Raw genomic sequence first — 17315 nt, forward strand, 5'->3', positions numbered from 1 at the left:
TGCGATAACTTTGCTTTGCTCCTCTTCAGTTTTTCTATATTCAGGCAAAAATAGCGGCTGAAAAACACAAGTTTTAAAACGGAGAAAAATCTGAATACAGTAATACTTTGAATATCTAAGATCGGTGGGCATATATGACTATCCCAATAGATGTAGAAATAAAAGGCAAATTATATTTCTTCTTTCATTGGGATTTTCCAGGAAATATATCTTCCGCTATTTACTTGAGAAATACCATGAATGAATATACATTCATATGACTTTGAGCTCATTTCTCCATTATCATTAACTTTCAATATATTATGCATGCCTATCCATTTACCATGAATAGGTGTTTTATTTGATGCTATTTACTATATGTCGGAGTTACTCAATGTTGATTTTCTTTTTCCATCATTGTGTTCAAAAAATACTTTTTCGATAATTTCTTCTTTATTATGATACGTGTTCAATATTGCAATTAGTAATTTGGTTTAGCTGACTTGCCATTGTCATTGAGAATTTTTCTACTTTCTTATCATCTTGCTTTATGCATTGGCTGAATTTAAATTTTTTAAATTTTCAAGATTTTTTCCAGTGAAATAAGTTTTTTACATTAAGCCAGAAATTTGTATGTAAACTCTAAAGGGTTCTCATCAATATTCTAATAATAAACAGATCTAGGTATTTTCCAAGCCTCCTACTAGGTAACAAACACAGACCTATTATTCTTATTTCTTCTTCAGGAACCAATTTGTATGGGAAAGGGTTATTATTACCTATCAATGAAAATACAACTGTAATGTACAGTTATTTCGATGCACATTGAACATCCATACCTACCTTCTAGTTCGTTAACTAAATATTATTAATTTTTCTATGACGTCGCTAGTACCTTTATGTAAGAAGTATTTTGTTTTGTTAGATTTTATCGTCAATGCCTTCCGCTAAAATCTAGACTTGCAATATTTTTGAATTCCTTATTGCAGGCTTTTAGTTGGTCGAATTTTATTTAAGCATGCCACTTTTTTTATAATAGAAACCCTGATTTATTATAATCTGTTGTACATTTTAATTTTTCATTGTTAATTCAATTCAAATTATCCATCTATTATCGAATCTTCTAATCTCTTTGAAATTTCACACATCTTTTTGAGGGAAAAAAAATTTGCTACAAAGTTTTTGTACATTTAATATCTTCATCAATTGAAATTAAATCTTTCTGATTTTTTACTATTTTTTTTTCGTAAGTTATTATTACCCAAAGCTTAAATATTTATTTTGGTTTCAAAAAAAACATTAACCAGATATTTCTTCTGGAACTGTTATTCCTAAACGTATTATAAATACACTTTTAAAAAAGCAACAAATATATATATATATATATATTATAATCAAAAAAAAGTAAAGAACAGAAAACTAAACTAAAAATATTGGTTAACAATGAAGTTTCCAAAACTTTTTTTGACAAATGCCTTATTAGTTTTACTCCAAGCTAATAAATTACTGGGGGCTGTCATACAACCTACCGAATTGCCCTCACCCGGAGCATCCACCATGCCACTAACAATAGTTGCAAGGGATTTTCAACCATCTGGAGAATCCCAAGCTCTTCAGTCTATCACTGATTCTGATGCTGATGGTGGTAGAAATTATGATGGTCAAGGGGGATTATTGGTGGCTACCATTACATGGGAATACCCATACAATTTTTTCCTTGGTGGTAAAGTTCTAGGTGCTAGTGTTGGTTTTCTGATGGTACCACAAGTAACAATCTTTTCAACATATTATACATATTGGAAAAGTTCTTACACCGCAACCGTTAGCGTTTATACCTCATCTCGTTATAATTACTGGAACTCTTTAGATACGCTTACACTTTATGAGATTTTAGCTACTCCACAACGTAATGCACAAAGTAACTATTATACATCTTGGACTGGCTCATATATCTACACTTATTCTACTGGTTATACCTTAATTACTGGTCTTGATGGACACGAAACAACAAAAACAATCTATTATGTTAGAACTCCAGATGATATTACTTTAAAGACAGTTACTACTGTATGGACAGGAACATACAGAACCACCTATTCGACTCATTCTGGCATTTTAGTACTAAATAACGATTATTTTGAGGAAACCATTTATTATGTTTACAATCCAATTGTTACCAAATTAAGTAGAACTTTTACCTTTTGGCAGGCACCGTCAACCACAACCTATAATACAAAAACTTATTCTCAAACCGGAGGTGACGAGATTGGTACAACATTATACGTGTTTTATATTGCTATGCCTTCCAATGTTTTGACACAATATACTACAGTTGGTTATGGTTTTTCTAAGACATCAATTATAGCTACAGTTACAGAAAGTATGTTTGGTCCTGATGGTTATCCAACTACACAGCTTATTATTGTAGTTGCTACACCAAATCCATATGGTACAGTTACTATATATACGGATTGGACTGGTACATTTATGTCAACTTATTCAACAAAAGTGACTACAAAAAGAACTCAAGCAGGTAATGTGGCTATATCATCAATTCAAACAATTTATTACGTGAAAACTCCTTATGATCAAGTAGAAACAGAAACGACCACAAAGTTTGCCTGGCTGCAGCCATTTGCCTCTACATTTTCAACTGGTTATAGTCACTGGTATGGTAATGATGGCACATATACATATGAAACGATATTTTATGTTAGCAATCCGGGTATTAGGACCACAAGAACTTCAGGATGGAGCAAATCAGTAACATCCACCGTAAGCACATATTGGTCCACCGAATGGGATAAGGACTTAGTTCCTATTGAAGAAGAGGTAATATTAGTTGCAGTTCCACCATATTCTGCAGTATCACACTCTTCAAAATACTCCCCTTCAAGCTCAATGCTATCATCATCATCATCATCATCATCATCATCATCATCATCATCATCATCATCATCATCACCATCATCATCATCATCATCATCATCATCACCATCATCATCATCATCAACATCCAAAAGTCCATCATTTTCTTCAACAAAATCTTTATCCAGCAAAACATCATTTACTTACACAAGCTCAACTAACAACCCAAATTCAAAAGCAAGTTCTACCACCACAAGTGCCACGTCATCCACAATCATCTCCAAGTCTTCAGAAAGCAGAACAAGTGAATCAGATAAAAATACATCTATTTCTACTACTTACGAAGTGTCTGAATCGTCTTCGTCATCTAGTTCGTCCTCATCTCACCCATCAGTATACACTACTACTAGGACATCTGGTTCCGACACTGAGACCGATGTTGTTTCTGAATACTCGACCACCGACTCTGCTGGTAAGCCAACAACTATTACCACTACTTATGAAGTAACCTCCAGTAGGTCCTCAAGAACTACTTCTCACTCCAAATTTTCTTCGGACTCAAAGTCTGAGGTCACAACTTCTGAATCTGAGGATATTCCACCTCCTATTACAGATTGGAGAAGTGAAACAGAAGAATATCCAATTGATTCTGAATCTACACCATTCCCCACATTATACACTACTACTAGGACATCTGGTTCCGTCACTGCGACCGATATTGTTTCTGAGTATTCGACCACTGACTCTGCTGGTAAGCCAACAACCATGACCACTACCTACGAAGTGTCTGAATCGTCTTCGTCTTCGTCTTCGTCTTCGTCTTCGTCATCTCACCCATCAGTATACACTACTACTAGGACATCTGGTTCCGTCACTGAGACCGATGTTGTTTCTGAATACTCGACCACTGACTCTGCTGGTAAGCCAACAACCATGACCACTACCTACGAAGTGTCTGAATCGTCTTCGTCTTCAGCTTCGTCTTCGTCATCTCACCCATCAGTATACACTACTACCATCACTTCTGGTTCCATCACTGAGACCGATATTGTTTCTGAGTACTCGACCACCGACTCTAACGGCATGCCAACCACATTGACCACTACTTATGAATTAAGCGGGTCTGAATTACCACCTGTCTACACTACTACCATCACCTCTGGTTCCGTCACTGAGACCGATATTGTGTCTGTTTACTCGACCACCGACTCTGCTGGTAAGCCAACAACTATTACCACTACTTATGAAGTAGCCTCTAGTAGGTCTTCAAGAACTACCTCTGAGTCCATATTTACTTCGGAGTCAAAGCCTGAGTACTCAACTTCTGAATCTGAGGATATTCCACCTCCTATTACAGATTGGCCAAGTGAAACAGAAGAATATCCAATTGATTCTGAATCTACACCATTCCCCACATTATACACTACTACTAGGACATCTGGTTCCGTCACTGCGACCGATATTGTTTCTGAGTATTCGACCACTGACTCTGCTGGTAAGCCAACAACCATGACCACTACCTACGAAGTGTCTGAATCGTCTTCGTCTTCGTCTTCGTCTTCGTCTTCGTCATCTCACCCATCAGTATACACTACTACTAGGACATCTGGTTCCGTCACTGAGACCGATGTTGTTTCTGAATACTCGACCACCGACTCTGCTGGTAAGCCAACAACCATGACCACTACCTACGAAGTGCTCGAATCGTCTTCGGTCTTTGGCTTCGTCGTCGTCGTCTCACCCATTCAGTATACACTACTACTAGGACATCTGGTTCCGTCACTGAGACCGATGTTGTTTCTGAATACTCGACCACCGACCTCTGCTGGTAAGCCAACAACTATTACCACTACTTATGAAGTAACCTCCAGTAGGTCCTCAAGAACTACTTCTCACTCCAAATTTTCTTCGGACTCAAAGTCTGAGGTCACAACTTCTGAATCTGAGGATATTCCACCTCCTATTACAGATTGGAGAAGTGAAACAGAAGAATATCCAATTGATTCTGAATCTACACCATTCCCCACATTATACACTACTACCATCACCTCTGGTTCCGTCACTGAGACCGATATTGTTTCTGAGTACTCGACCACCGACTCTGCTGGTAAGCCAACAACCATGACCACTACCTACGAAGTGTCTGAATCGTCTTCGTCTTCGTCTTCGTCTTCGTCTTCGTCATCTCACCCATCAGTATACACTACTACTAGGACATCTGGTTCCGTCACTGAGACCGATGTTGTTTCTGAATACTCGACCACTGACTCTGCTGGTAAGCCAACAACCATGACCACTACCTACGAAGTGTCTGAATCGTCTTCGTCTTCAGCTTCGTCGTCGTCATCTCACCCATCAGTATACACTACTACTAGGACATCTGGTTCCGTCACTGAGACCGATGTTGTTTCTGAGTACTCGACCACCGACTCTAACGGCATGCCAACCACATTGACCACTACTTATGAATTAAGCGGGTCTGAATTACCACCTGTCTACACTACTACCATCACCTCTGGTTCCGTCACTGAGACCGATATTGTGTCTGTTTACTCGACCACCGACTCTAACGGCATACCAACCACATTGATCACTACTTATGAATTAAGCGGGTCTGAATTACCACCTGTCTACACTACTACCATCACCTCTGGTTCCGTCACTGAGACCGATATTGTTTCTGCTTACTCGACCACCGACTCTGCTGGTAAGCCAACAACCATGACCACTACCTACGAAGTGTCTGAATCGTCTTCGTCTTCAGCTTCGTCGTCGTCATCTCACCCATCAGTATACACTACTACTAGGACATCTGGTTCCGTCACTGAGACCGATGTTGTTTCTGAATACTCGACCACCGACTCTGCTGGTAAGCCAACAACCATGACCACTACCTACGAAGTGTCTGAATCGTCTTCGTCTTCAGCTTCGTCTTCAGCTTCGTCTTCGTCATCTCACCCATCAGTATACACTACTACTAGGACATCTGGTTCCGTCACTGAGACCGATGTTGTTTCTGAGTACTCGACCACCGACTCTAACGGCATGCCAACCACATTGATCACTACTTATGAATTAAGCGGGTCTGAATTACCACCTGTCTACACTACTACCATCACCTCTGGTTCCGTCACTGAGACCGATATTGTTTCTGAATACTCGACCACCGACTCTGCTGGTAAGCCAACAACCATGACCACTACCTACGAAGTGTCTCAATCGTCTTCGTCTTTGCTTCGTCGTCTTCATATCACCTATCAGTATACACTACTACGTAGGACATCTGGTTCCGTCACTGAGACCGATGTTGTTTCTGAATACTCGACCACTGACTCTGCTGGTAAGCCAACAACCATGACCACTACCTACGAAGTGTCTGAATCGTCTTCGTCTTCAGCTTCGTCTTCGTCACCTCACCCATCAGTATACACTACTACCATCACTTCTGGTTCCATCACTGAGACCGATATTGTTTCTGAGTACTCGACCACCGACTCTAACGGCACGCCAACCACATTGACCACTACTTATGAATTAAGTGGGTCTGAATTACCACCTGTCTACACTACTACCATCACCTCTGGTTCCGTCACTGAGACCGATATTGTGTCTGTTTACTCGACCACCGACTCTAACGGCATGCCAACCACATTGACCACTACTTATGAATTAAGCGGGTCTGAATTACCGCCTGTCTACACTACTACCATCACTTCTGGTTCCGTCACTGAGACCGATATTGTTTCTGAGTACTCGACCACTGACTCTGCTGGTAAGCCAACAACCATGACCACTACCTACGAAGTGTCTGAATCGTCTTCGTCTTCGTCTTCGTCGTCGTCTTCGTCGTCGTCATCTCACCCATCAGTATACACTACTACCATCACTTCTGGTTCCGTCACTGAGACCGATATTGTTTCTGAGTACTCGACCACTGACTCTGCTGGTAAGCCAACAACCATGACCACTACCTACGAAGTGTTTGAATCGTCTTCCTCCTCGTCTCTCATAGAATTAACTTCTTGGAGTTCATTAGTTTCTAGTATATTTACTAGTAACTTAATACCATCGTTTACATACGAATCGACAACTAGTTCAACTTATTACTCCAGTACCTCGTCAGATGGTTTTGATACAGAATCATCTTTCAATACGATCTCACCTGAATCAGAAACTACCAATTCCATAGAATCAAACTCAGGATTTAGTTCCGGATTAACGGATGCAAGTTCTACTGGAACTTTCACTAATAGTATTTTATCATTTACCTCCACGTCTAGTTCATACAGTGGCAATTATGGATGGAACAGTACACTAATGTCCTCAAGAGGTGAATCAAGCTTATCAAAGAGTTATTCATCTGAACCATCTATACCTATTGCATCTCTTGCACCGGAGACAAGTGCAGGAACTGTTAGTCACATCACAACTACTCTTTCAAATACCAACTCTGTTACGATTTCAAGTTCATTAACACCAGAAAATTTAAATACTCAATTGGTGACATCTGTTCCTACTGAAAATACAGAGACTTCAAGATCAAATTCTCAAGGCATTACTTCTGTTGCACCTACTTCTAATTCAAATACAAAAGAATTTACATCTGCTTCAACTCAAATTATTGAATCTTCGGATTCAAAGCAAGTTACTCAACCAACGGGATTATCTACAATAAACCCAACTCAGATACAACCAACATCCCTTTCAATTACTATTTCACCTGGACCAATCCCATCACATAATACTCAATTAGAAAGTACAACCTCTACAATTCTTCAAGATAACGTTAATACGCCTTCAACAGTATTCACAGATAATGGTAATCCACATATTACTACGACTCCCGAAGTTGTTCCAAGCCCTGAAGAAAATTTACCAAGTTACAGTGAGCCTAATCCTGAAACCCATATGACAATATTATATGAAGGTGCAGCTTCAAGTAATAAGCAAGCTAACGGTAGTATAATGTTTGTCTTAGGGCTTGTTTTCTTTTATCTGTTCAATTGATTTGATAGTATTTTTTCAAGATTTTTAATATTTGTTTGTTAACAATTCTCAAGACATAAAAAGAAAAGAATTAATTATAAGGCTGCTTTTATTTTGTTCGTTTTATTTTTTTATTATTATGAGATACTGATTTGCAAGTTCTCAAATTACAATAGATTTTTACTTTACTTTTCTCAATTATTACGTCTTTATGTACCTTTAAAGTTATTTACATCAGCCTTTATACATGTATATTATTAAAGAAATATTTTAGTTATTATATTTATTCAATAGAATAATTTATTGATAAAAAAGAATTTTCTTTTCGTACAAGTTCGTAGCGTTATACTAAATTATTGTTGAACAAAAATTGTTTGGCTCTCTATTTGGGATAAAGTCTCTTTTTTTAATAAATGTGCGAGTCAAAACTCTCTATCTTATCCCATTAACACTTTAAATAGTCAACAATTTGTCAATATATTTTTAAAAAAAGTAAGAGAAAAGGTAGCCATTTGCAAACAAAAATATTACAGAAACTTATGATTTACAATAGAGGCCCGTATTTCTACGTATAATATATAACATTACAACACCTCAAGATATTATCAAAACCAAGATAATTGTTACTAGATTGAAAACACATTGATTCAACTTCTTAGAGATACATTTTCATGTAATACTTTATAATTGTTAATTTATATAAATAACGAGCCAATTCAAATAATAGATTTCCCCATTTTATTTCGAGAATTAAGCTAGACCAGAATTATATTACTATTACTAAACATGCAGCACTATGTACAATTTAAATTCAACAATTTCTACTATATTGTATATAATGAGATACCAAAACTCCACCCTAAAATGCTAACCCTATTGTCACAACCCTATAGCCCCTCAATTTTGTACCCTATTAGTACAAAATGATCTGTATCTCTTTTAAGATTATTAATTTAACCGAAATGTCCTCGTTCTCGGTTTAATTTCGTACAGAATCTCGAGACGCCAAATAAGATCGTAGAAAGCATTCAACGTCTTTTTCATAGGAAACTTGCTGCTCACGCATGTGGAAATATTGTAGAACAACAAATTTGCTTCATTTTGTTTCGAAAATAGCTTCATTTTATTTTTATTTTTATTTTTTATTTTTTTTTGTTTATTTAGTTAAGTTCTGTTTGACCAAGGACACCCCGGCATGGCTGTTTCTAGGTTAGCAACGAGCTCTCTCTTTAGTTACTGCTAGCATTACGCGTCACTCAGGAACCGTAGGAACTTCAGGGTTCTTTGGCTTGAGGATAGCTCAGCAAAGATCGTGGAGGTCAGCAGATCTGATAAAGATGCCGTTGTGTTCTTGTGAGCATATATATAGAGAAACCACTTGTAAGTTTATCTATGCTTGAACAGATAATAGAGGCGTAGAAAACATAACTAGCAAAACAATCAAATACCACCACATAATAGATATCAGTTTTATACAGTTATGCATGCCTCATCGTCCTCATCATCTATTAAATCCTTTCAAAACTGCTCAGAATCTGATGTTAAGGGCTATAACGATTGTCCAGAGTTTCTGTTTAACCTACCAACAAGATCGCGGTCTTCAACCAATTTAAACAAGAAGAGATCGATATCGATTAATTTCGACACTTTAAATAGTGACACATTTGGCAATATAAGACCTGCCATGACCCCACCTCCACCAAGAACATTCAAGAGAGTCTCCAGTACAGGTAGTAGTATTCTATCACAAGTACCAGCACCTTACCCTACTCCTATTTCTGATACTCCAAATCCATTATTGAATACCAGTACACCAGCTGATCTTTCAGATGATCAATTAATTGAAAAATCAATTATTATTTGAATTACAATAACATTAATCATAAAAAATTATCATTAAAAGAATTTGAGTTTTATAAGAAGAAAATTATTAATTCAAATCTTTTGAATAAAGAGTCTTCCAGTTTGAATTCATCCATAATAAGTATTCTATCCAATATATTCAACAATAGTTCCAATAAATCAGACAATGTGATCCTTTTAAGAAACTGGTTGGCTAATGACATCACTATTTCTAATTGGTGTCCATCATTTTTAAAATTATACGAAAATGCAAGAGAATGAAATCGTCAGAAGTCATTTCTACACATATAAACATACACCACACTCACCACGTCTACACATACACTTCACTCTTAGCTTTCCACTATAGTTTTATTATTCCAACCACTTGTTTTTTATTAAAGACCTTTATTCTCTTTTTTTTCTTAGGTACACTCTCTACCTCCATTCTACATATTTCTCTAGTTTTATTAAGTTAGTTAGTTAGTTAGTTAGTTAGTTAGTATCAGCTGTAATCGCATATTTGAAAATATCCTATTTCATATTGATCTGATATCGTTTGAGTTATATGTCACAACTCATAATTATTTGCACTATTGTTTGGTTCTTTCAAAGGGGGTTCCTGATCGGCTAAAGTCGACATTTTGATTTCATATCCTATTCTAGTTAATATGTCAAGTTTCGGTATCATTACAGGTTTCTTTCCCTTATTTCCATCACACCTTCATCTACCCTTGACGCGACTAATTTTCTCCAGATATTATATTTGTTTATTTTTTTACAATCATATCTACAGAAACTGCAATTAATTATCTTGTTTTCTTCGGTTAACTAGTGCCCATTATCACTGTTTCATTATAAAGATATGTATATACAAAGGACACGTCTTCAAATACTCCCACATCACCGGAACAGTAGCTATTGACCATAATAATTGCAAAGGTAAACAACAGTTTTTTTAGCGCTGCTCTTTAATGTAATTATTTTTCTTACAGATCTTTCTTGAGAAATGTTTCCCTTAATCATATAACCGTGATGTTCTCAAGGTTTAGCGTTATTTTTTCTTCTTTAGTAAATAATTTTGATCTATAACTAATTTATAAAAATCCAATCGTCTAAAAAAAATTAATATTAAGACACTAATTAATAAATATTCCTGATATATACTATGATTTGTAATATACATGATTCGTTGTTATACCTAAAAGTAGAATAGTATTTTTTTTATCTATTTGGATTCATTATTTAGATTTAGGTCTTTAGTTTGAGATACCAACACTTCTGCAGCTTCTTTAGTAACACTTTCAATTTCGGTACCTACATTGACTTCAACATTACTTATGGAGGCTTCAGATTGCTGTTCAACTTCATCATCATCATCACTTCCAGGTTCAACATCATATTTACTCAAGAAATAATTCTCAATTACTTCTTTACCATTATTTTCAGCTTCATATATAGAATCATGACCAGCATTATTTCTAATAAACGGATCAGCTTCATATTCATCACACAATAATTTGACTGTCTCTAGTTTGCCGTTTAATGATGCCCAATGTAATGGAGTATTGCCTTCTTTATTTGCATGGTTGATATATTTCTCAAATTCTTCCATTGTTGTGTTTGGACGAACTAATGAAATAATGTATTTGATAATATCATTATCTCCATTAGCTGCCAATATGTGTAGTATAGTAGATGCATTTTCACTTTCTTGAATAGTAGTAATTACCTTAGGATCAATTAGAGTGGTGAATATTTCTTCTAAGGTCTCTAAATCACCAACTCTAGCATTATAGATAATAGCATCTTGTTGCTCTTGATCTAACTTTCCGTTATATAATGCCATGTTTAATCTTATGATGATATCTATTTCGTGAATTTCAGACAAAAAGTATTTTTTTTTATCTCATCGATTTTTTCTATTCAGTTCTTTTTCAATAATTTTTTTTATCGCGGATTTACGATTATCGATATTTGAAATTTCCAAATCTAATAAGCTATCTGGGAAATTTAAGATACTATAATAACACATAATGGTGGTTAATATTCTCGATATAACGTTTGCTTTACACTACTATGACTGAAAAGAAAGTTTCAGTCGCTAATTTATTAGCAAAACAACCTCAAGTAGTTAATAATACTCCATTGGACAATTTTTTTAAAACATTTGATAATGAATTCATTTCCACAATTAACAATTACTCATTAACAAACAATATTAAGTCTACATCACTTTATTCGTGTGCCAAATGTTCAGATAATAATGAATTTGTTAAAAAGTTACTGAGTTATTTTAATGAATTATATAAAATTATAAAAGAAACGAAAACTAAAAATGACCTTTTACCTGTATCATTAAATGACTTAAAATATATTGATGATCTTATTTCTTTAATCGTCACCCATGGAATCGATGCCAATATTGATAAACCTCATCAAATACCATTAATTGACAAAAACATGTCATCACTGAAAAATGGGAACGAATCATTGGACAGATTTATTGTACCTAATTGCCATTCAAAAAATAATACCACACTTATATATGTTTTGAAAAAATTATTTGAATTCTTCACAACAGATACGGAGGATGATTATTTAAAATCTTCATTACTAAAGGGACCATTATATACTAATACATTAGTTGGAATGGTTAGCTTATTTCTTACATCAAACGATTCTCAAATGAATATCAGGATAGACATTCTAGAATCTGTCCAAGATACGTATGCTTTATTTGAGATATATAATTTTTTACTTCGAACAATACCTAATAAACTGATGAAAGATTTTATATTAGAAAAACTATCTACTTTACCCCTACGCCGCTCAAACGGTATTATTAGTTTAGTTGAGTTTGTTGTAGGTATCCGAGAAGATGAACAAATTAATATTGAAAAATTGACTCGAGTTAATCAAATTTTAATGTCCAAGCCAAGAAATTTTTCAAATATTAAATATTTATCGGAACTTTTCAAACAAATAATCCATGGATTAAGTCTTCTTGATAGACCTGTCTTAATTAGTTGTTTGAATAATTTATTGGTAGAGTTTTATAATAGAAACTCAAAAATAGTTGAGGATTTTTTATTCAAGCCTATTAATAATCTTCATTTCAATATTTCAGAAAAATCAATATCTTCAATTGAATTGAACAATCATATTAATGTTCTTCTATCACTATCTAAAAATTCATCTACCGAATTTATTACATCTTTTATTAATTCATACAATAAAGCTCAATTTTTCTTAAATCTATGGATATATTGCTCATATTTGAATAAGAACCAAAATTTATTGTTTACAAGCACGTCCAATAACAGTGTAAAGGGATCTGATTATTTTGAAGTTATCCTTTCTTTAATCCAATCATTCTTACTTATATCTAATTCTTATGAAATTATTGAGAACATTAGTTTAAATTTAGTCAAATTGGAACATTCAACTTGGAAATATTCAATCGATCTTGAATCTAAAATGGCAAAGATTATTATCAAAGACAACGTAAAAGTTATGGAGGAATTGAAACTGGCAAAGCAAAATGAAGATAATTCTATCATAATGACAGAGTTTCTTAATGATATTGATTTATCGATTGAACTATTTATTAGATTATTAAAATTAGTTGATAATGAGGAGATCAGCAAGCAAATCTTTTTTACTGTTATTCGTAGATGGGTGAAAAATACCACTGAACAATCCAATGAACATAATGGTATGAATATGAATTTAACTGATAATAATAGTGCGATAGTGCTGATGGATTTAAAATTATTGGAACGATTAAATATGGAATATAAAGATACAGTTGCAAATAATGTTACCGATATGCTACAATTGATTGAAAAACTATTAAGTATCAATGATCATGGGAGTTCGATTGAAAATAAAACTCAAAATTTAGATGTTGAAGATTCAGATGATGAAAATTCAGATGATGAAAATCCAAAAAATGAAGATTTAGAGAGAATATCTCCAGAATCAAATAAAAATTTAAATGCATCAGTACCTATTTTATTGGAATTGCTGTCCACTATATTAATTACATCCAGCAATTCCGAGTTATTTATCCATAAAAATAAACTACAAAGAATTAAAGACAAATTAATACAGATGAATTATTCTGCTGCAAAAGAACAAGCAGATAAGATTACTGCACTATTGGATCAAGATGGTAACACTGATGTAGTAAATATATCGTTGACTAAAATTTCACAAGAGAAAAAGGATCAGGAAATATTAAATCAAGCTATGATAAATTTAAATGACGTTTTAATCCCAATTAAGGCACATGGTTTATTAAAGTTGCGTGAATTAGTAGAAAGACAATCGATGGTAGTATCAATCTTAAGAGTGATCCAATTGCATGTCCAGGCATTACGTAATCAAGATCCATACGTGTACCTAAATGCTATTAAAGGGCTATCCAGCTTGTGTGGATTATATCCAGATGCGACCATTTCTAAAATGGTTGAAATATATGAAAAACAGATATTACCAGTAGATGATATTCTGAAAATTGGTGAAGTTCTCGTAAGTTATATCCGTAAGGAAAATGAACTATTCACAGGTAAATATGCAGATTTGATAATTAGTAGCTGTCTACGTAAAGTACGTCGAAGAGAGGCCAGAAACGAAAAACATTATGATAATAGAATTAGAATGTCTGCCATGTCAATAATGGGAGTAGCTCTTCAAATGAATGCTTTGGGAGTTCAAAACCATATTTCTCATATGCTTGATTGTGCGTTTGGGATTTTACAACTGGAAACAAGTAAAGAACCTCGATCCAACTCTTTTATGATGAGACGTTCTGCGATACATTTGATCCATGACTTGATCTACAGCACAGGCATATCCTTATTTCCACCTCAGTACCCTGTTGCCAAGACAATAACTCTTCTTGAATATACAACTTCTACTGACACCGACGCTCTTGTTATTGAACAAGCAAAACAACTCCTCTCTATCTTACAAGAACATGTGCTTACAATCTAGATCTAAATCTTCTTTCACATTCCAGGCTAACAAAAGTTGTACACCCATTACATTCTAATTCTAATTCTAAATCTAATTTTCTACTATATTCTATATTTCATAAACTCTATAGGTTTAGTAATCAAGATCACCTTTTCTGTACGTTAATTCATTACTCCCTGTTTGGGTAATTCCGAAGAATACAAAAGAACTTTCTGGAAAAATAAAAACGGGCTAAACGTTTTGAAAATCAAAATTCCAAGCAACAAGATTTTCGGCGAATTTTCTCATCAACCGCCCAGAGCCGATACTAGTAAGAAAAACTATATAAACGGTGGCAAATCTACAAGAGATATTGTCATTCAGAGTACCTCAATTACTCTTAACCTTATAGACTCCCCAATCAAGTCGTCAGACTAGTCCCCTAGCAACCAACACTAAAGATGTCTTCTGAAACTTTTGAATTCCAAGCTGAAATCACTCAGTTAATGAGTTTGATCATTAACACTGTCTATTCCAATAAAGAAATTTTCTTGAGAGAATTGATTTCCAATGCTTCTGATGCCTTAGATAAGATTAGATACCAAGCTTTATCCAACCCAAAAGAATTGGAAAGTGAACCAGAATTATTCATCAGAATCACTCCAAGACCAGAAGATAAGGTTTTGGAAATAAGAGATTCTGGTATCGGTATGACCAAAGCCGATTTAATTAACAACTTGGGTACTATTGCCAAGTCTGGTACCAAGGCTTTTATGGAAGCTTTGACTGCTGGTGCCGATGTCTCTATGATTGGTCAATTCGGTGTTGGTTTCTACTCCTTATTCTTGGTTGCTGATAGAGTTCAAGTCATCTCCAAAAACAACGAAGATGAACAATATATTTGGGAATCCAATGCTGGTGGTTCTTTCACCGTTACTGAAGATACTGTTAATGAAAAGATTGGTAGAGGTACCATCTTAAGATTATTCTTGAAAGAAGATCAATTAGAATACTTGGAAGAAAAAAGAATCAAAGAAGTTGTTAAGAGACATTCCGAATTTGTTTCCTATCCAATTCAATTATTAGTCACCAAGGAAGTTGAAAAAGAAGTTCCAGTTACTGAAGAAGAAAAGAAAGAAGATGACAAAGAAGAAGATGACAAAGAAGAAGATGACAAAAAACCTAAATTAGAAGAAGTTGATGAAGAAGAAGAAGAAAAGAAGCCAGAAACCAAGAAAATTAAAGAAGAAGTTAAAGAATTAGAAGAATTAAACAAAACCAAACCATTATGGACTAGAAACCCATCTGAAATTAAGAAAGAAGAATACAACGCTTTCTACAAATCAATCTCCAACGATTGGGAAGATCCATTATTCGTTAAGCACTTCTCTGTTGAAGGTCAATTAGAATTCAGAGCTATCTTATTTATTCCAAGCAGAGCTCCATTTGACTTATTCGAAAACAAGAAGAAGAAGCACAACATTAAATTATATGTCCGTCGTGTGTTTATTACTGATGAAGCTGAAGATTTAATTCCAGAATGGTTAAGTTTCGTCAAGGGTGTTGTGGATTCTGAAGATTTACCATTAAACTTATCAAGAGAAATGTTACAACAAAATAAGATCATGAAGGTCATCAGAAAGAATATCGTCAAAAAATTGATTGAATCCTTCAATGAAATCGCCGAAGATTCTGAACAATTCGATAAATTCTACAAGGCCTTTGGTAAGAACATTAAATTAGGTGTTCACGAAGATACCCAAAATAGAAATGCTTTGGCTAAACTTTTACGTTACAACTCTACTAAGTCCGTTGACGAATTGACTTCTTTAACTGATTACGTTACTAGAATGCCAGAACATCAAAAGAACATTTACTTCATTACTGGTGAATCCATGAAAGCTGTCGAAAAATCTCCATTCTTGGATGCCCTAAAGGCCAAAAACTTTGAAGTTTTATTCTTAGTTGATCCAATTGATGAATATGCTTTCACACAATTAAAGGAATTTGAAGGTAAAACTTTAGTTGATATTACCAAAGATTTCGAATTAGAAGAAACTGACGAAGAAAAAGCCGAAAGAGAACAAGAAATCAAGGATTACGAACCTTTGACCAAGGCTTTGAAGGAAATCTTGGGTGAACAAGTTGAAAAAGTTGTTGTTTCTTATAAATTATTAGAATCACCAGCTGCCATTAGAACTGGTCAATTTGGTTGGTCTGCTAATATGGAAAGAATCATGAAGGCTCAAGCTCTAAAAGATTCTTCCATGTCTTCTTACATGTCATCCAAGAAGATTTTCGAAATCTCTCCAAAATCTGCCATTATTAAGGAGTTGAAAAAGAGAGTTGAAGAAGGTGGTGCTCAAGATAGAACCGTAAAAGACTTAACTACTTTATTATACGATACCGCCTTATTAACCTCTGGTTTCTCCTTAGAAGAACCAGCCTCATTTGCTACAAGAATCAACAGATTAATCTCATTAGGTTTAAATATTGATGAAGATGAAGAAGTTGAAGATATCCCAGAAGTTTCATCCGAAGCTCCAGCTGACGCTGCCCCAGCTGACACCGAAATGGAAGAAGTTGATTAGGAAGATTAATTTTTGTAATTTATTTATCTCTTCTCTTGCTTAATCAACCACTATTTTTATTTACTCATATAAATTCTATATAAAAAT

At 34.7% G+C, this 17315-nt stretch overlaps 5 protein-coding genes across 5 annotated transcripts; 4 read left to right on the forward strand and 1 right to left on the reverse strand.

Annotated features, from left to right (window-relative positions):
• Nucleotides 1-1422: 1422 nt before the first annotated feature.
• TBLA0G01510 (uncharacterized protein) lies at nucleotides 1423-7854 on the forward strand (the record flags this gene model as incomplete). The annotated part of the gene is made up of 1 exon (XM_004181568.1): nucleotides 1423-7854. One exon carries the CDS (start codon nucleotides 1423-1425, stop codon nucleotides 7852-7854), a length of 6432 nt encoding a protein of 2143 aa, XP_004181616.1.
• Nucleotides 7855-9313: 1459 nt separating this feature from the next.
• Nucleotides 9314-9697, forward strand: TBLA0G01540 (uncharacterized protein; the record flags this gene model as incomplete). Its single annotated transcript, XM_004181569.1, has 1 exon — nucleotides 9314-9697. The coding sequence occupies one exon, from the start codon at nucleotides 9314-9316 to the stop codon at nucleotides 9695-9697; it is 384 nt and encodes a 127-aa protein (XP_004181617.1).
• Nucleotides 9698-10903: 1206 nt separating this feature from the next.
• YAR1 (Yar1p) lies at nucleotides 10904-11524 on the reverse strand (the record flags this gene model as incomplete). The annotated part of the gene is made up of 1 exon (XM_004181570.1): nucleotides 10904-11524. The coding sequence occupies one exon, from the start codon at nucleotides 11522-11524 to the stop codon at nucleotides 10904-10906; it is 621 nt and encodes a 206-aa protein (XP_004181618.1).
• A 230-nt stretch (nucleotides 11525-11754) lies between these two features.
• RTP1 (Rtp1p) lies at nucleotides 11755-14676 on the forward strand (the record flags this gene model as incomplete). Its single annotated transcript, XM_004181571.1, has 1 exon — nucleotides 11755-14676. The coding sequence occupies one exon, from the start codon at nucleotides 11755-11757 to the stop codon at nucleotides 14674-14676; it is 2922 nt and encodes a 973-aa protein (XP_004181619.1).
• A 422-nt stretch (nucleotides 14677-15098) lies between these two features.
• Nucleotides 15099-17228, forward strand: TBLA0G01570 (uncharacterized protein; the record flags this gene model as incomplete). Its single annotated transcript, XM_004181572.1, has 1 exon — nucleotides 15099-17228. One exon carries the CDS (start codon nucleotides 15099-15101, stop codon nucleotides 17226-17228), a length of 2130 nt encoding a protein of 709 aa, XP_004181620.1.
• Between the last annotated feature and the right edge of the window lie 87 nt (nucleotides 17229-17315).

This window comes from Henningerozyma blattae, chromosome 7, assembly GCF_000315915.1.
Source record: "Henningerozyma blattae CBS 6284 chromosome 7, complete genome".
NCBI lineage: Eukaryota > Fungi > Ascomycota > Saccharomycetes > Saccharomycetales > Saccharomycetaceae > Henningerozyma > Henningerozyma blattae.